General features: G+C 32.7%; 2 protein-coding genes across 5 annotated transcripts; both read right to left on the bottom strand.

Annotated features, from left to right (window-relative positions):
- Positions 1-688: 688 nt before the first annotated feature.
- Positions 689-5,514, bottom strand: LOC123888096 (1-aminocyclopropane-1-carboxylate oxidase homolog 12-like). 4 transcript variants are annotated; one of them, XM_045937059.1, is made up of 3 exons: positions 4,776-5,423; positions 1,248-1,569; positions 689-1,128 (listed from the first exon to the last, which is right to left on the bottom strand). In XM_045937059.1, the coding sequence occupies exons 1-3, from the start codon at positions 5,309-5,311 to the stop codon at positions 868-870; spliced, it is 1,119 nt and encodes a 372-aa protein (XP_045793015.1). In that variant the 5' UTR covers positions 5,312-5,423; the 3' UTR covers positions 689-867. The 4 variants fall into 4 exon arrangements, with proteins under 4 accessions (XP_045793015.1, XP_045793014.1, XP_045793012.1 ...); XM_045937058.1 differs by lacking the exon at positions 1,248-1,569 and adding an exon at positions 3,316-3,637 and having other exon boundaries at positions 4,776-5,421; XM_045937056.1 differs by lacking the exon at positions 4,776-5,423 and adding an exon at positions 1,739-3,197.
- A 940-nt stretch (positions 5,515-6,454) lies between these two features.
- On the bottom strand, positions 6,455-9,213 carry LOC123890613 (1-aminocyclopropane-1-carboxylate oxidase homolog 1-like). Its single transcript, XM_045940253.1, has 3 exons — positions 8,681-9,213; positions 7,763-8,084; positions 6,455-6,855 (listed from the first exon to the last, which is right to left on the bottom strand). Exons 1-3 carry the CDS (start codon positions 9,193-9,195, stop codon positions 6,610-6,612), a joined length of 1,083 nt encoding a protein of 360 aa, XP_045796209.1. The 5' UTR covers positions 9,196-9,213; the 3' UTR covers positions 6,455-6,609.
- Positions 9,214-12,002: the final 2,789 nt, after the last annotated feature.

Consider the following 12,002-nt stretch of genomic DNA (forward strand, 5'->3'; position numbering starts at 1 on the left):
TTATTACATGATCTCAAAATTTTGAAGTCTGATGCTGCCGCACACCTGACGCATGGGTGTGGGTCGGCCTGACTTTGACCAACTAGTCAATTTTTTTATATATGATTTTTTTCTCCCTTTTTACCAAATCAAAAGTTAGATGACTTTGAATGTGGAAATAACAAAAAAAAAAAAGGACGACCACAAAGTAGGCTCTGTCCACTGTGCACCATATTCCATGGGTACTTTATTAGTTAATTTGCATATCTACCCTCTCTATTTATTTATTTTTATGTTACCCCTCCAATTTTCAGGAAAGTTCGGCCGCGAGGTAAATAAAGTTTGATAAAAAATTGTACCTTTCATTGAACTCGGATTCTTCTGAACACTTAGTCGTAGGAGGAGCTCATTAACCACTTGGTTACACTCTTTTTAAGTGATCATGTCAATTGTGTGAATTCGTATATACATATTCTCCAAAAAATGTAGCAGCGAAAATTTCCAATCAAATCATCAACAGAACAACTTCACCAACAAATAACAGTCTATTTCACAGCCATAGTAAAACTGTTAAAGGTTAAAAATTTAAGGTTGTTAAGATTAATTTGACGGACAGCTATCATACTCTCTCAAAGAAAGTATGAACTAAGCTTGTTGATGAAGCAATTTTTCTCAACTCTAAGCAAATCAATAATCTAAAGCTACACAATTTAATCTGAATTTGTACAAAGATGATAGTGTGTGATCCATAGAGTATAGATAATACATTTATTGCAGTCTCTGAAACTTGATACATATAGAGCACGCTAATTGCAGAAAACATGACTTGTTATTTAGATAGATTATGACTAGCTACACGAGAATCAAAAGTACGTTCACATGTCGAATTCACAACTTGAAAGGCTCCAAAGCAGAATTTCCATCAAGACCTTTTGCAAAAAAATGTTCTAAATATTCTTTTATAGTAACGTCTTTGTAGATAGGTGGGTTTTCTTCTGAAAGCAGTTCCTTAATAGGACCATAAATCTTTGATCTACCTTTATCTGGATCAGGAGAGTTCACAAAGAAGCTTGCAACAGAAATTCTTGGTCCTATGTTCTGTGATAAGACTCGGTGATTAACACTTACAAACCTGTCATTTGTGATAAGCTGCAGCAACAGTATATAACAAATTGATGAAGCTCAAACTTTCAATGAAGGAGCAATCATGTGGCATAACGCGGATAAATTGCTAGCTATAAACATAGATAGTGGGAGTAATATTTTACCTGTAGAAGATCTCCTATGTTCACAACAAGAGCTCCATGTACCGGAGGAACATTGACCCATTTATCATCATGAAGAATTTGAAGACCACCAAGTTGGTCTTGTAGAAGTAATGTCATGAAGCTATAATCAGTATGCTTAGTAGCACCCATAGTTAGCTCAGGTTCAGGGCATGGTGGATAGTAGTGACCCATAATGAAGTGTCCTTCGGCACAATTCAACTCTTTGAGATAAGAAGAATCAAGTCCTAGTGCCCTTGACAATAACTCAAAGATTGTGAAACCCAAATCCTGTATTTTCTGTGAATATTCAATCATGATATCTCTGCAAGTATGTAATCAATCCATCAGCGGTTAAAATAAATCGGATGGACAGGATCAATAACTGAAATGCACTAATGATTATGACCATATTTTTCATGTAATGTAACAATTGTGAAATCTACATAACTTGATTATGAATTGAAGGGTCATAATCATTATTAGTTCATTACCTGCATATTGGTGGTACTTCATTTGGTTCGAATGGATCAGGAGCAACAACAAAAGCAAAGGTGTCTCTCCAATTAGCAGCTTGGTCACTATATAACGTTCCAGTGGAGAAATACGTAACCTTTTTCTTTAAATCACGCGTATAAAACTCTTTTCTTACATCAACATCTTGTTCATGAAACTTACGAATCCCATCTATCATTTCATCGAAGACAGTAACAGGAATTCCATGATTAATCACCTGAAAAAATCCCCACTCATGGCATGCACTTCGAATTTTATCAATTACCTCTACACGAAGAGCTGGATCTTTATGTATGTCTTTGAGGTCTATGATCGGAATGCTCAACTTTGAGTTATCGCCGGCTGAGTTTTCGGTGATGTCCAACTTCCTATGGAAGATGGCTGGAATCTTTGATATCCCAGACTCCACCAAACCATTGACGCCTGCTTTCGAATCATCAAAAGCTTTCATTTCAGCTTCTCTATCATAAGTAGAATCAGTTGATTCCTCTAATTGGATTGTGTCATTTACCACCATATTGACAGGTGGAAACAACACCAGAATAGTAGTGCTTTCTGATTCCTACAAAATGCAGACATATCAAACTGACAGAGAAGGACTTATCCTAAGAAAATAAGGAGGACCACAAAGTAGGCTCTGTCTACTGTGCACCATATTTCATGTGTACTTTATTTGCATATCTACCCCCTAACTATGTCATATTCATGAAGTTTCTATTCACTATATCACTCTCTATTTTTTTATTTTTTTTATGTCAACCCTCCGATTTTCAGGGAAGTAAAGTTTGATAAAAATTATACCTTTCATTGAATTCGGATTCTTCCGAACACTTCGTCGTAGGAAGAGCTCGTTAACCATTTGGTTACACTCTTTTTAAGTGATTATGTCAATTGTGTGATGTAGTATAAATAATCTCCAAAAATGAAGCAGCAAAAATTTCCAATCAAATCATAAACAGAATAACTTCACCAACAAATAACAATCTATTTCACAGCACTAGTAAAACTGTTAAGGTTAAAATATTAATATTGATCTATAGAGTATAGATAACACATTTATTTCTGTCTCTGAAACTTGATACATATAGAGCACGCTAATTGCGGAAAACGTGACTTGTTATTTAGATAGATTATGGCTAGCTCCACGAGAATCAAAAGTACATTCACATGTCGAATTCACAACTTGAAGGGCTCCAAAGCAGAATTTCCATCAAGGCCTTTTGCAAAATAATGTTCTAAATATTCTTTTATAGTAACGTCTTTGTAGATTGGTCGGTTTTCTTCTGAAAGTAGTTCCTTAATAGGACCATAAATCTTTGATCCACCTTTATCTGGATCAGGAGAGTTCACAAAGAAGCTTGCTACTGAAATTCTTGGGCCTGTGTTCTGTGATAAGACTCGGTGATTAACACTTACAAACCTGTCATTAGTGATAAGCTGCAAAAAGTATATAAGAAATTGATGAAACTCGCAAACTTTCAATGAAGGAGCAATCATGTGGCATAACGCGGATAAAATGCTAGCTATAAATAGAGATAGGGGAGTAATATTTTACCTGTAGAAGATCTCCTATGTTTACAACAAGAGCTCCATGTACCGGAGGAACGTTAACCCATTTATCGTCGTGAAGAATTTGAAGACCACCAAGTTGGTCTTGTAGAAGTAATGTCATGAAGTTAAAATCACTATGCTTGGCAGTGCCCATAGTTAATTCAGGCTCAGGGCATGGTGGATAGTAGTGACCCATAATAAAGTGTCCTTCGGCACAATTCAACTCTTTGAGGTAAGATGGATCAAGTCCTAGTGCCTCTGATAATAACTCAAAGATCGTAAAACCTAAATCACTTATTTTCTGAGAATATTCAATCACAATATCTCTGCAAGTATGTAATCAATTCATCAGCAGTTAAAATAATTCAGATGGAAACAAGATTATTTGTCATGTAATGTAAGTATGTAACAATTGTGAAATAGAGATAACTTGATTGCACGGCCAGAATCTGTAACAGGTAATATAAGTATTAGGTTATTAATATTTTAAAATATTAGTTTATTTATGTCAATTTAACTTTGTAGCTTTTGTGGTTGTATTTAAAGGCATTGTGCCTCTTTCGAAACTTAATCAATCGAAGAACAAATATCTTCTTCTTTCAAAACCTTAATTTCTTCAATTATAAAATTCTTGATAGGATCACTTTCAACACAGTTTTTTCATGATTACTTGCATATAGATTAATCATCTCCAGCAACCGAGCGGCACAAAGCAACAACCTGCTCATTATTCATGCACCTGTTGATGATGGCACTCCATGCAGCTATGTGGCACTGTGGCATTTTATCAAACAGTTGGAGTGAAGTTTGTAACATTGAAAATTGCTTTGCGGTGGTAACCAGTATAGACAAATTGAGTGAAGATGCCGGAAGGACAACCCTATCAGGTGGTTTTGGTGGCGCCGTAAGGAAATTTTCTTTAAGATTATCAGCAGAATACTGCATATTTTCCTTTGAGGGAGACCTTCACTTACTGCTTCCACGTCTTCTTCATTGGAATCCATCATCGTTATTTGAATATTTGTATGATGCAGCAACTGATGTTCCACACTAAAAGGTTTATCACATAAAAAACATAATCCATTTCCATATTTTCTTCTACTTTCTCAACACTCAAAATTTTCACCAATTTGTATTTAGCTGTCATCATGCGCGCCAAATCGAAGGCTCGTGATACCAATTGAGACGGGAATTTAGATTCAAGGGAAGAATCGATAGAATCAAGTTTCAAAGTAGGAATTCTAACCAATTGAATAGAATTCAGTACAAATGAGAGACAATGCAAGAATATTTGTTCTTTAATTGATTAAGTTTCGAAAGAGTCGCAATGTCTTTAAATACAACTACAAAGGCTACAAAGGTAAATTGACATAAATTAACATTTAAAATACTAATAACCTAATACTTATACTTCTTAATTAGGACTTGGTTCATTTTTTTGAACAATAGGACTTAGTTCATTACCTGCATATTGGTGGTAGTTCATTTGGTTTGACTGGATCAGGAGCAACACCAAAAGCAAAGGTATCTCTCCAATTAGCAGCTTGGCCACTATACAAGGTTCCATTGGAGTAATATGTAACCTTTTTCTTTAAATCACGCGTGTAAAACTCTTTTCTTACATCAACATCTTGTTCATGAAAACTACGAATCCCATTAATCATTTCGTCCAAGACAGTAACATGAATTCCATGATTAATCACCTGAAAAAATCCCCACTCGTGGCATGCACTTCGAATTTTATCAATTACCTCTACACGAAGAGCTGGATTGGCGTGTATGTCTTTGAGGTCTACGATAGGAACGCTCAACTTTGAGTCACCAGCTATTTTAGTGATGTCCAACTTCCCAGTATGGAACATGCGTGGAATCTTCGACACCCCAGACTCCACCAAACCATTGACTCCTGCTTTCGAATCATCAAAAGCTTTAACTTCAGCTTCTCTATCATAAGTCGAATTAGTGGCTTCCTCTAATTGATTTGTATTTTTTACCACCATATTGAGAGAGGATACACCACCAGAATAGTAGTAATTTCTGCTTCTAAGTTCTAACTCAACACAAAATGTTGAATTCAAGCAGATGAAATTGATTAGGAATATATAAATAGGATAGGCAGAGAAGACTTATCCAAGTCGATGATTCCTTGTTCTGCACGCAGCACGCTACCAAGGACAATTTGACCAACTAGTCAATTTTTTATGTGGAATATATAAATAGAAACGTGATAGCTTTTCTAATAATGTAATTGAGACAACAAAGTAGTCTTTGTCTATGTGCACCCTCCAACTATGTCATATTCATGAAGTTTCTATACACCACATGACTTTTTTTTTTTAACCCGTGGTAATAAGGAGTTCGGGGCCACGGAGTATGTAAAGTCTGACAAAAAAAATGTTCTTTTTAGAAATCGAACTTAGATTCTTTGAACACTTCATTTTAGGGGAAGTTCATTAACCACTTGAATAAAGTTCTTTAGTTCTACTTTTTTTTAAGAATCAAAATTACGTTCACAGTTCACACATTGAATTCACAACTTCAAGGGCTCCAAAGAAGAATTTCCATCAAGAAGGTATAAAAAATTATACAACTAAAGAAACAAGTGTGAGTCTTTTCCTTGATCTCTCAACGCAGTTAGGCAACTTTTTATATTTAATAAAAAGAATAATGCTAGCAACACACTCTTTAACAAACACACTTCAACACACTCTCTTTTATTGGTTGAAATTCACATGGGTCCCATAAAAAAATGTGGACCCATATAACTTTTATGGGACCCATATAAATTTTAACCAATAGAAGAGAATGTGTTAGAGTGTGTTTGTTATTGGAGTGTGTTGCTAGCACTCCTCGGTAATAAATAAAAACTTTTACCAAATCAAAAGTAAGATAACCTTAAAAATGTGGAAAAGTAATGAGGGCCACAATTCATTAAAGACTAATAAAAATGTCCTAGTTTTACTCATATGTATGTAAAACATCACCATTGTTTGGAAAATTTATTAATGAGAGTAAGTGTTTCATGATTGTGTTTCATATTATGCATATGAACTACTAAAATACTACTGAAATGTTGACCAAATCCACAACTACATAAATAATAACCACAAACTTTACCATATCCAAATAAGGTTGTGGCACTATATCAATGTCACTTATTATAGAAAACTATTACTACTTAATAAAACATGTAAAAGGCACTACCATTAATTATATATACATTATTATACTTCCATCTCCATGAGAATGAAGAGAGTAAATTTTATCAAGTTTAATTATAGAGTCCAATTTGTTCATTTCACAGCTTGAAAGGCTCCAAAATAGAGTTTCCATCATGCCCCTTATTGAAATGATGTGCCATGAATTCAGCTATACTTATCTCCCTATAGATCGGTGGATTTTCTTCTGATAAAAGTTCCTTAATAGGACCCAAAACCTTTGATGAATCTGAATTTGAAAAGAAGTTTGCTAGTGAAATTCTTATCCCTTTATCACTTGATACAACTCGATGATAAACACTAACAAACTTGTCATTTGTTATAAGCTGTAACATAGCAAATAAATTGATAAGTATTAATTAGTCCATCCAAGCAGTCTATGAAGGTAAACATGTGTATTCTTATACAACACATGCACATTTGGTTAATCACATTTGAAGTAGTTAATCCACTTGAGTGTATGTTAATTTAGATCTCGTTGAAAATTTGTGAACTAATCATTTACAATTAATCACATTTTATATCGTGGTTAACCAAATATCACACGTGTAGAAGAAAAAAATATTGTCCGAATATTAGGTCACATACATACATTCTTCAATGTACCATAAAAATCAAATTTGCTTATAAATGTGACCGGATGAGTTTTTTATTTTTTTTATATATAAAAAATTCAGGTAAGGGGGGTGATGTCTCAGTCCAAGGCGGGGAAGACCTTATGGCTCAAAGAGCGCTTACAAAGGTATTTACTTACCCCCTTCAAAGGCACTAGCGGGGCTCGAATCCGGGACTTCTCGAATTCAAGATCTGTCATTTTTACCGCTCGAACCCGGGACCTGAGTGAGTATTTATTTTGGTAACAAGGAGTGAAAAATAACACAATCATGACAATAAAGATAAAAATGAAAAAACATAAACTACAAAAAGAAAAGGAATTATAAAAAAAAAATAAAAATAAAAATAAATTTGGGGCAATAAGTCTCGTGAACTTAGCTCATTTGGCAGTGACATTGCATTATATATGCAGGGGTCGATGTTCGAATGTCGGTCGTCCCACTTATCCACCTTATGAGTAAAATTTCTAGTCGAAATCGTTTAACTATGTTAAAATTAATATGTAATCTAAATCGTCGGATTTCAGATTAATTAATTACAGTGTGACTACTGCGTGTATCTATACGCAGCAAATCCAGGTCAAAAGAAAAGTGGATATAATAACAATTAATTACTTGCCTGTAGAAGATCACCTATGTTGACAACAAGAGCTCCATGCACAGGAGGAACAGTAACCCATTGATTCTGATGAAGAACTTGAAGACCACCAAGATGGTTCTGTAAAACTATGGTTATGAAGGAAGAATCTGTGTGTTTGGTTGTGCCCATAGTTAATTCTGGTTGAGGGCTTGGTGGAGAATAATGACCCTGAATAAAAAGGCTTTCAGGACACATCATTTCTTTGATGTAAGATGGATCCAAACCAAGTGCCTCTGATAATAACTCTAAAATTGTAGATCCAAGTTCCATTAATTTCTTTGAATATTCAATCATAATGTCTCTACATACATGTAAACAAACAAACCATTAATCAAAAAAATTTAAACAAAATCTTTAGTTTCTTAAATTGAAATGCACAAGTGACTAGTAGTAGTACTACTAATAAAACTCATCAAATATTGAATTTAAGAAATTTTGACAGAATAGATCTTATCGCTAGAAGTGTAACTCGCTGTCATATTGGTTATTGAATTTGAATGTACAAGAATTGCAAACACATCCCTAATGTCTCTTTCTTTAGTGATTTAATGAACTAAATTGACCAACAAAAAATATATTTGAGGACTAAATTGAATGTCTAACAAAATTTGAGGGCTAAAATGATCGATAATAGAGACATTTGTGGGTGTGTTTCAATTTTTGATACAAGCAGAGACGAATGTTACAACGGGTTACACTTTCGAGACCAAAAAGTTGGTCTGTTCAATTTTGTTATCTTGAAAGTGATGCAGCGACATTTGATGCGCTAGAGACCGGATTTTTTTATAATTTTTCATTTCTCTGCATGTGTGAGTAAGCTCTTTTAGAAAAGAAAAAAAAAAGCTGTCCTATAATTATATTGAATATTGAAATGAATGATTATAACAAACCAATTACCTAAAAACTTGAGGCAATTCTTCTGGTTTAGGTGGATCAGGAGCCATAGAACATCCAACAGTGTCTCTCCAAAGAGCAAATTTATCTTTATACAAAGTACTATTGGAATAATAAATAATTTTCTTTTTAATAAAATCACGAGTATAAATTTTTTTCCTTACCTCAACATCTTGTTCATGAAATCTACGTATTCCATCAATCATTTCATCCAAAACATCAACAGAAATTCCATGATTAATCACTTGAAAAAATCCCCACTTTTTGCATGCATCTTTAACTTGACTAATTATCTCTACACGATTGATATTGTTGTGTATATCTTTGAGGTCAATGATTGGAACACTCAAATTGGAATCATTTGTTGAGATATTTATGTCAAATTTTTGGTCGGGATTGATGAACATGCGTGGAATCTTTGTTACTCCAGATTCTATAAGACCTCTTACACCAGATTTTGATTCATCAAAGGCTTTTACTTCAGCATTTCTATCATAAGTTGAATCATTATTTTCCATGTTGAGAGGAAAACTGAACAATAGTTTTAGTGTGTTATGCCTCTATGACAAAATGTGGAATTAAATAGAGAGATTTATAGAATTTTTACGAAATAAAAAGAAATATTTACACACATGCAAATAATTGTACAATTAAAGAAACAATTATTGATGGAGAAATTCTTGTATTGATGTTTCTATTTCACACGTACCTAACCAAAGGTAACAAGGGCATGTTTGGATAAACGGTTTATTTTACGAGCTTATAGCACAAACACTTGTTATAATAACTGTGTATGCATTGTATAACTTATTTTTATTATAAAAGATGAAATAAAGATAAATCATTTTTATATATGTGTCACACACTATTTTTGTAAGCTATATTGAAAATTTTATGAAAATAAGTTGAAAACGTCATGAGCTCTTTTCATAAGTTGGTTTAAAGAGTGTTTTCAAACTTTAAGTAATGTATATTGTAATGTCTCTACCAACTGAGTTATATTCGGATATAATTTCATTTTTAATCTCCTAGTAAATACAGTAAAAAAGATAAAAACAGAATGACGAGGACCACAATTCCTCAAAGGCATAGCAAAAATTGGTGGCGTGTAGTATGTACTGGTTACCAAAACTATGTCCATAATGCAAATGTTAGTGCTATGATTTAAATCAAACTATGTCCATAATGCAATTGAGACGAGAAACATGTGGTGTCATTGAATTGTTTTGACAGTATTATGTGGTTGTGATGATGTTGAAGCTATATATGACTACAATCTGATCAAAATTTGAAATAAATGAAATAGGTATGGTTGGGGCAAAAAATGGTAATATGTGCAGTTTTAGTATGAGTTTTTCTTTACGGAAAGCTTTTAGTGTAAAATAGTATAATATAAAGTATAATTTGAAGAATACTTTTTCACTTAATGGTGTATATATTTCCATATATATATATATATATATATATATATATATATATATATATATATATATATATATATATATATATATATATATATATATATATATATATATATATATATATAGAGAGAGAGAGAGAGAGAGAGAGAGAGAGAGAGAGAGAGATAGAGAGTGAGTATGATAATTGTGTTCTATAATTGAATAATTGAATCTCTACTTTGTGGATTCTATAATTGATGAACTATGAAAATTGTGTACCCATAAGGTTTCTTGACAATAAAGATAAGGTAAAATAGCTTAAGAATAATATTACGTGAAATGCATTCAAAAGTCTTTTAAGTTTCGCTTTTGTAACATTTATAGGTTATTTAAGTTTTGTAGTTAACAAATCAAAAAAAAAAAAAAAAAAAAATCAATTTTTTAAGAATCTAAGTTGTTACACAATTATCCTTATTACATTTATCATCCCTTCCAATTAGGCTCAATTGTTTGGGGGTTCATGGATCATATCAAATTGAACGTTCTATAAAGACTTATTTGTTAGCTAAAAAACTTAAAAGACTAACTGTTACAAACGTGAAATTTGAAAGACCCCTAAATGCATTTGGTCTAGTATAGAAAATAGAAGAAAAAAACGAAAGATGGAAGACATATTTAGTACAAGAGAAAAATTATTATTAACATATGACAAGAATATACGTATGAATTTTGAATTTTCTATCTTACCCTTGTGTAAAACTTTTATCATATGTATTGAGATATAGTTAGTTGTTCTAGCTACTAGTCAGTTGGTCTAGTTAGTTACCCTATAAATAGGCTTTGTTATAGTCATTTGTATCCAATTTTTTTCTCATTACCATTTATATCTTTTCTAGTTTTCTCTCTAATTTTTCATGGATGTCATGTTTCTTAACAACAATATGAAAAAAGATACATATGAATTTTCTATCTTACCCTTGTGCAAAACTTGACACCTCCTCTTTTTAAGGTCTTTCCTATAAGTTTAAGAGTGCAACCTAAGAGGGGGGTGAATTAGGTTTTAAGACTTTTTGGTTATTTTAGAGATAGTTTTGATTCCTTTTATTTTTCTTGAAAGTTATGATTGAAGGTAAGAACAATATGCTAAAAAATAGAGAGAAGGGAAAGAGAAAATGGACACAAGAGAATTATAGTGGTTCCCCTATTGGTACATCCACTACCTTCACACCCCCGCGAAAGAATTCACTATGTTAGAATATTTGTTACAAGCAATCTTACCCCAAGACCCCCTAACAATCTTTCTAACATACAACACAAGATAGCACCCCACTATCTTAAACAATAAGAATCTTCACCAAACTCTGTGATGAAATTCTTATACAACACAAAGAGAAAGCACCTCACTTTCTCTCAGACACACTTGTTTCCACAAACTTGGAAAACAAGCAACAATACAAAGTTAAGAATGAAGAAAACTATATGTATGTCTGTTATCAAATTAATATCACTTTAAATAATGTATATATCTGTGGTCTTCATCTTGTTTCCTCATGTTCAGCCTCCATAAGCTTTTTTCTTTTGTGATGTGAGTTTGTTATCATCAAAATTCAGCCAAGTTCAAGAAGGAAATCTTCTTCGCATTTCCAAGTATTTTTACACCAAAATTTTCTATCTCACCCCTCTTCAAAACATGACACCTCCTTGTTTTAAGTCATTACTAGTATTTTTACACCAAAATTATTTCATATATTAATTCGTTATTTTATTAATTTCTTCTCATACTTATATAAACATATGAAAAGAATATATTTATGAATTTTTTATCTTAACCTTCTTCAAAACTCGACATCTCCTCTTTTTAAGGCATTTCATGTATTTTTAAACTAAAATTTTCTATCTTACCCCTCTTTAAAACTTGACACCTC

This window comes from Trifolium pratense, linkage group LG6, assembly GCF_020283565.1.
Source record: "Trifolium pratense cultivar HEN17-A07 linkage group LG6, ARS_RC_1.1, whole genome shotgun sequence".
NCBI lineage: Eukaryota > Viridiplantae > Streptophyta > Magnoliopsida > Fabales > Fabaceae > Trifolium > Trifolium pratense.

Coding starts and splice junctions, on each gene's coding strand:
- LOC123890613 (XM_045940253.1), bottom strand. CDS start 9,195: ATGGAAAATAATGATTCAACTTATGATAGAAATGCTGAAGTAAAAGCC. Junction 8,085..8,680: donor GAATTGCCTCAAGTTTTTAG/GTAATTGGTTTG, acceptor ACATGTATGTAG/AGACATTATGATTGAATATT. Junction 6,856..7,762: donor ACATAGGTGATCTTCTACAG/GCAAGTAATTAA, acceptor GCTATGTTACAG/CTTATAACAAATGACAAGTT.
- LOC123888096 (XM_045937056.1), bottom strand. CDS start 2,277: ATGGTGGTAAATGACACAATCCAATTAGAGGAATCAACTGATTCTACT. Junction 1,570..1,738: donor GAAGTACCACCAATATGCAG/GTAATGAACTAA, acceptor ACATACTTGCAG/AGATATCATGATTGAATATT. Junction 1,129..1,247: donor ACATAGGAGATCTTCTACAG/GTAAAATATTAC, acceptor CTGTTGCTGCAG/CTTATCACAAATGACAGGTT.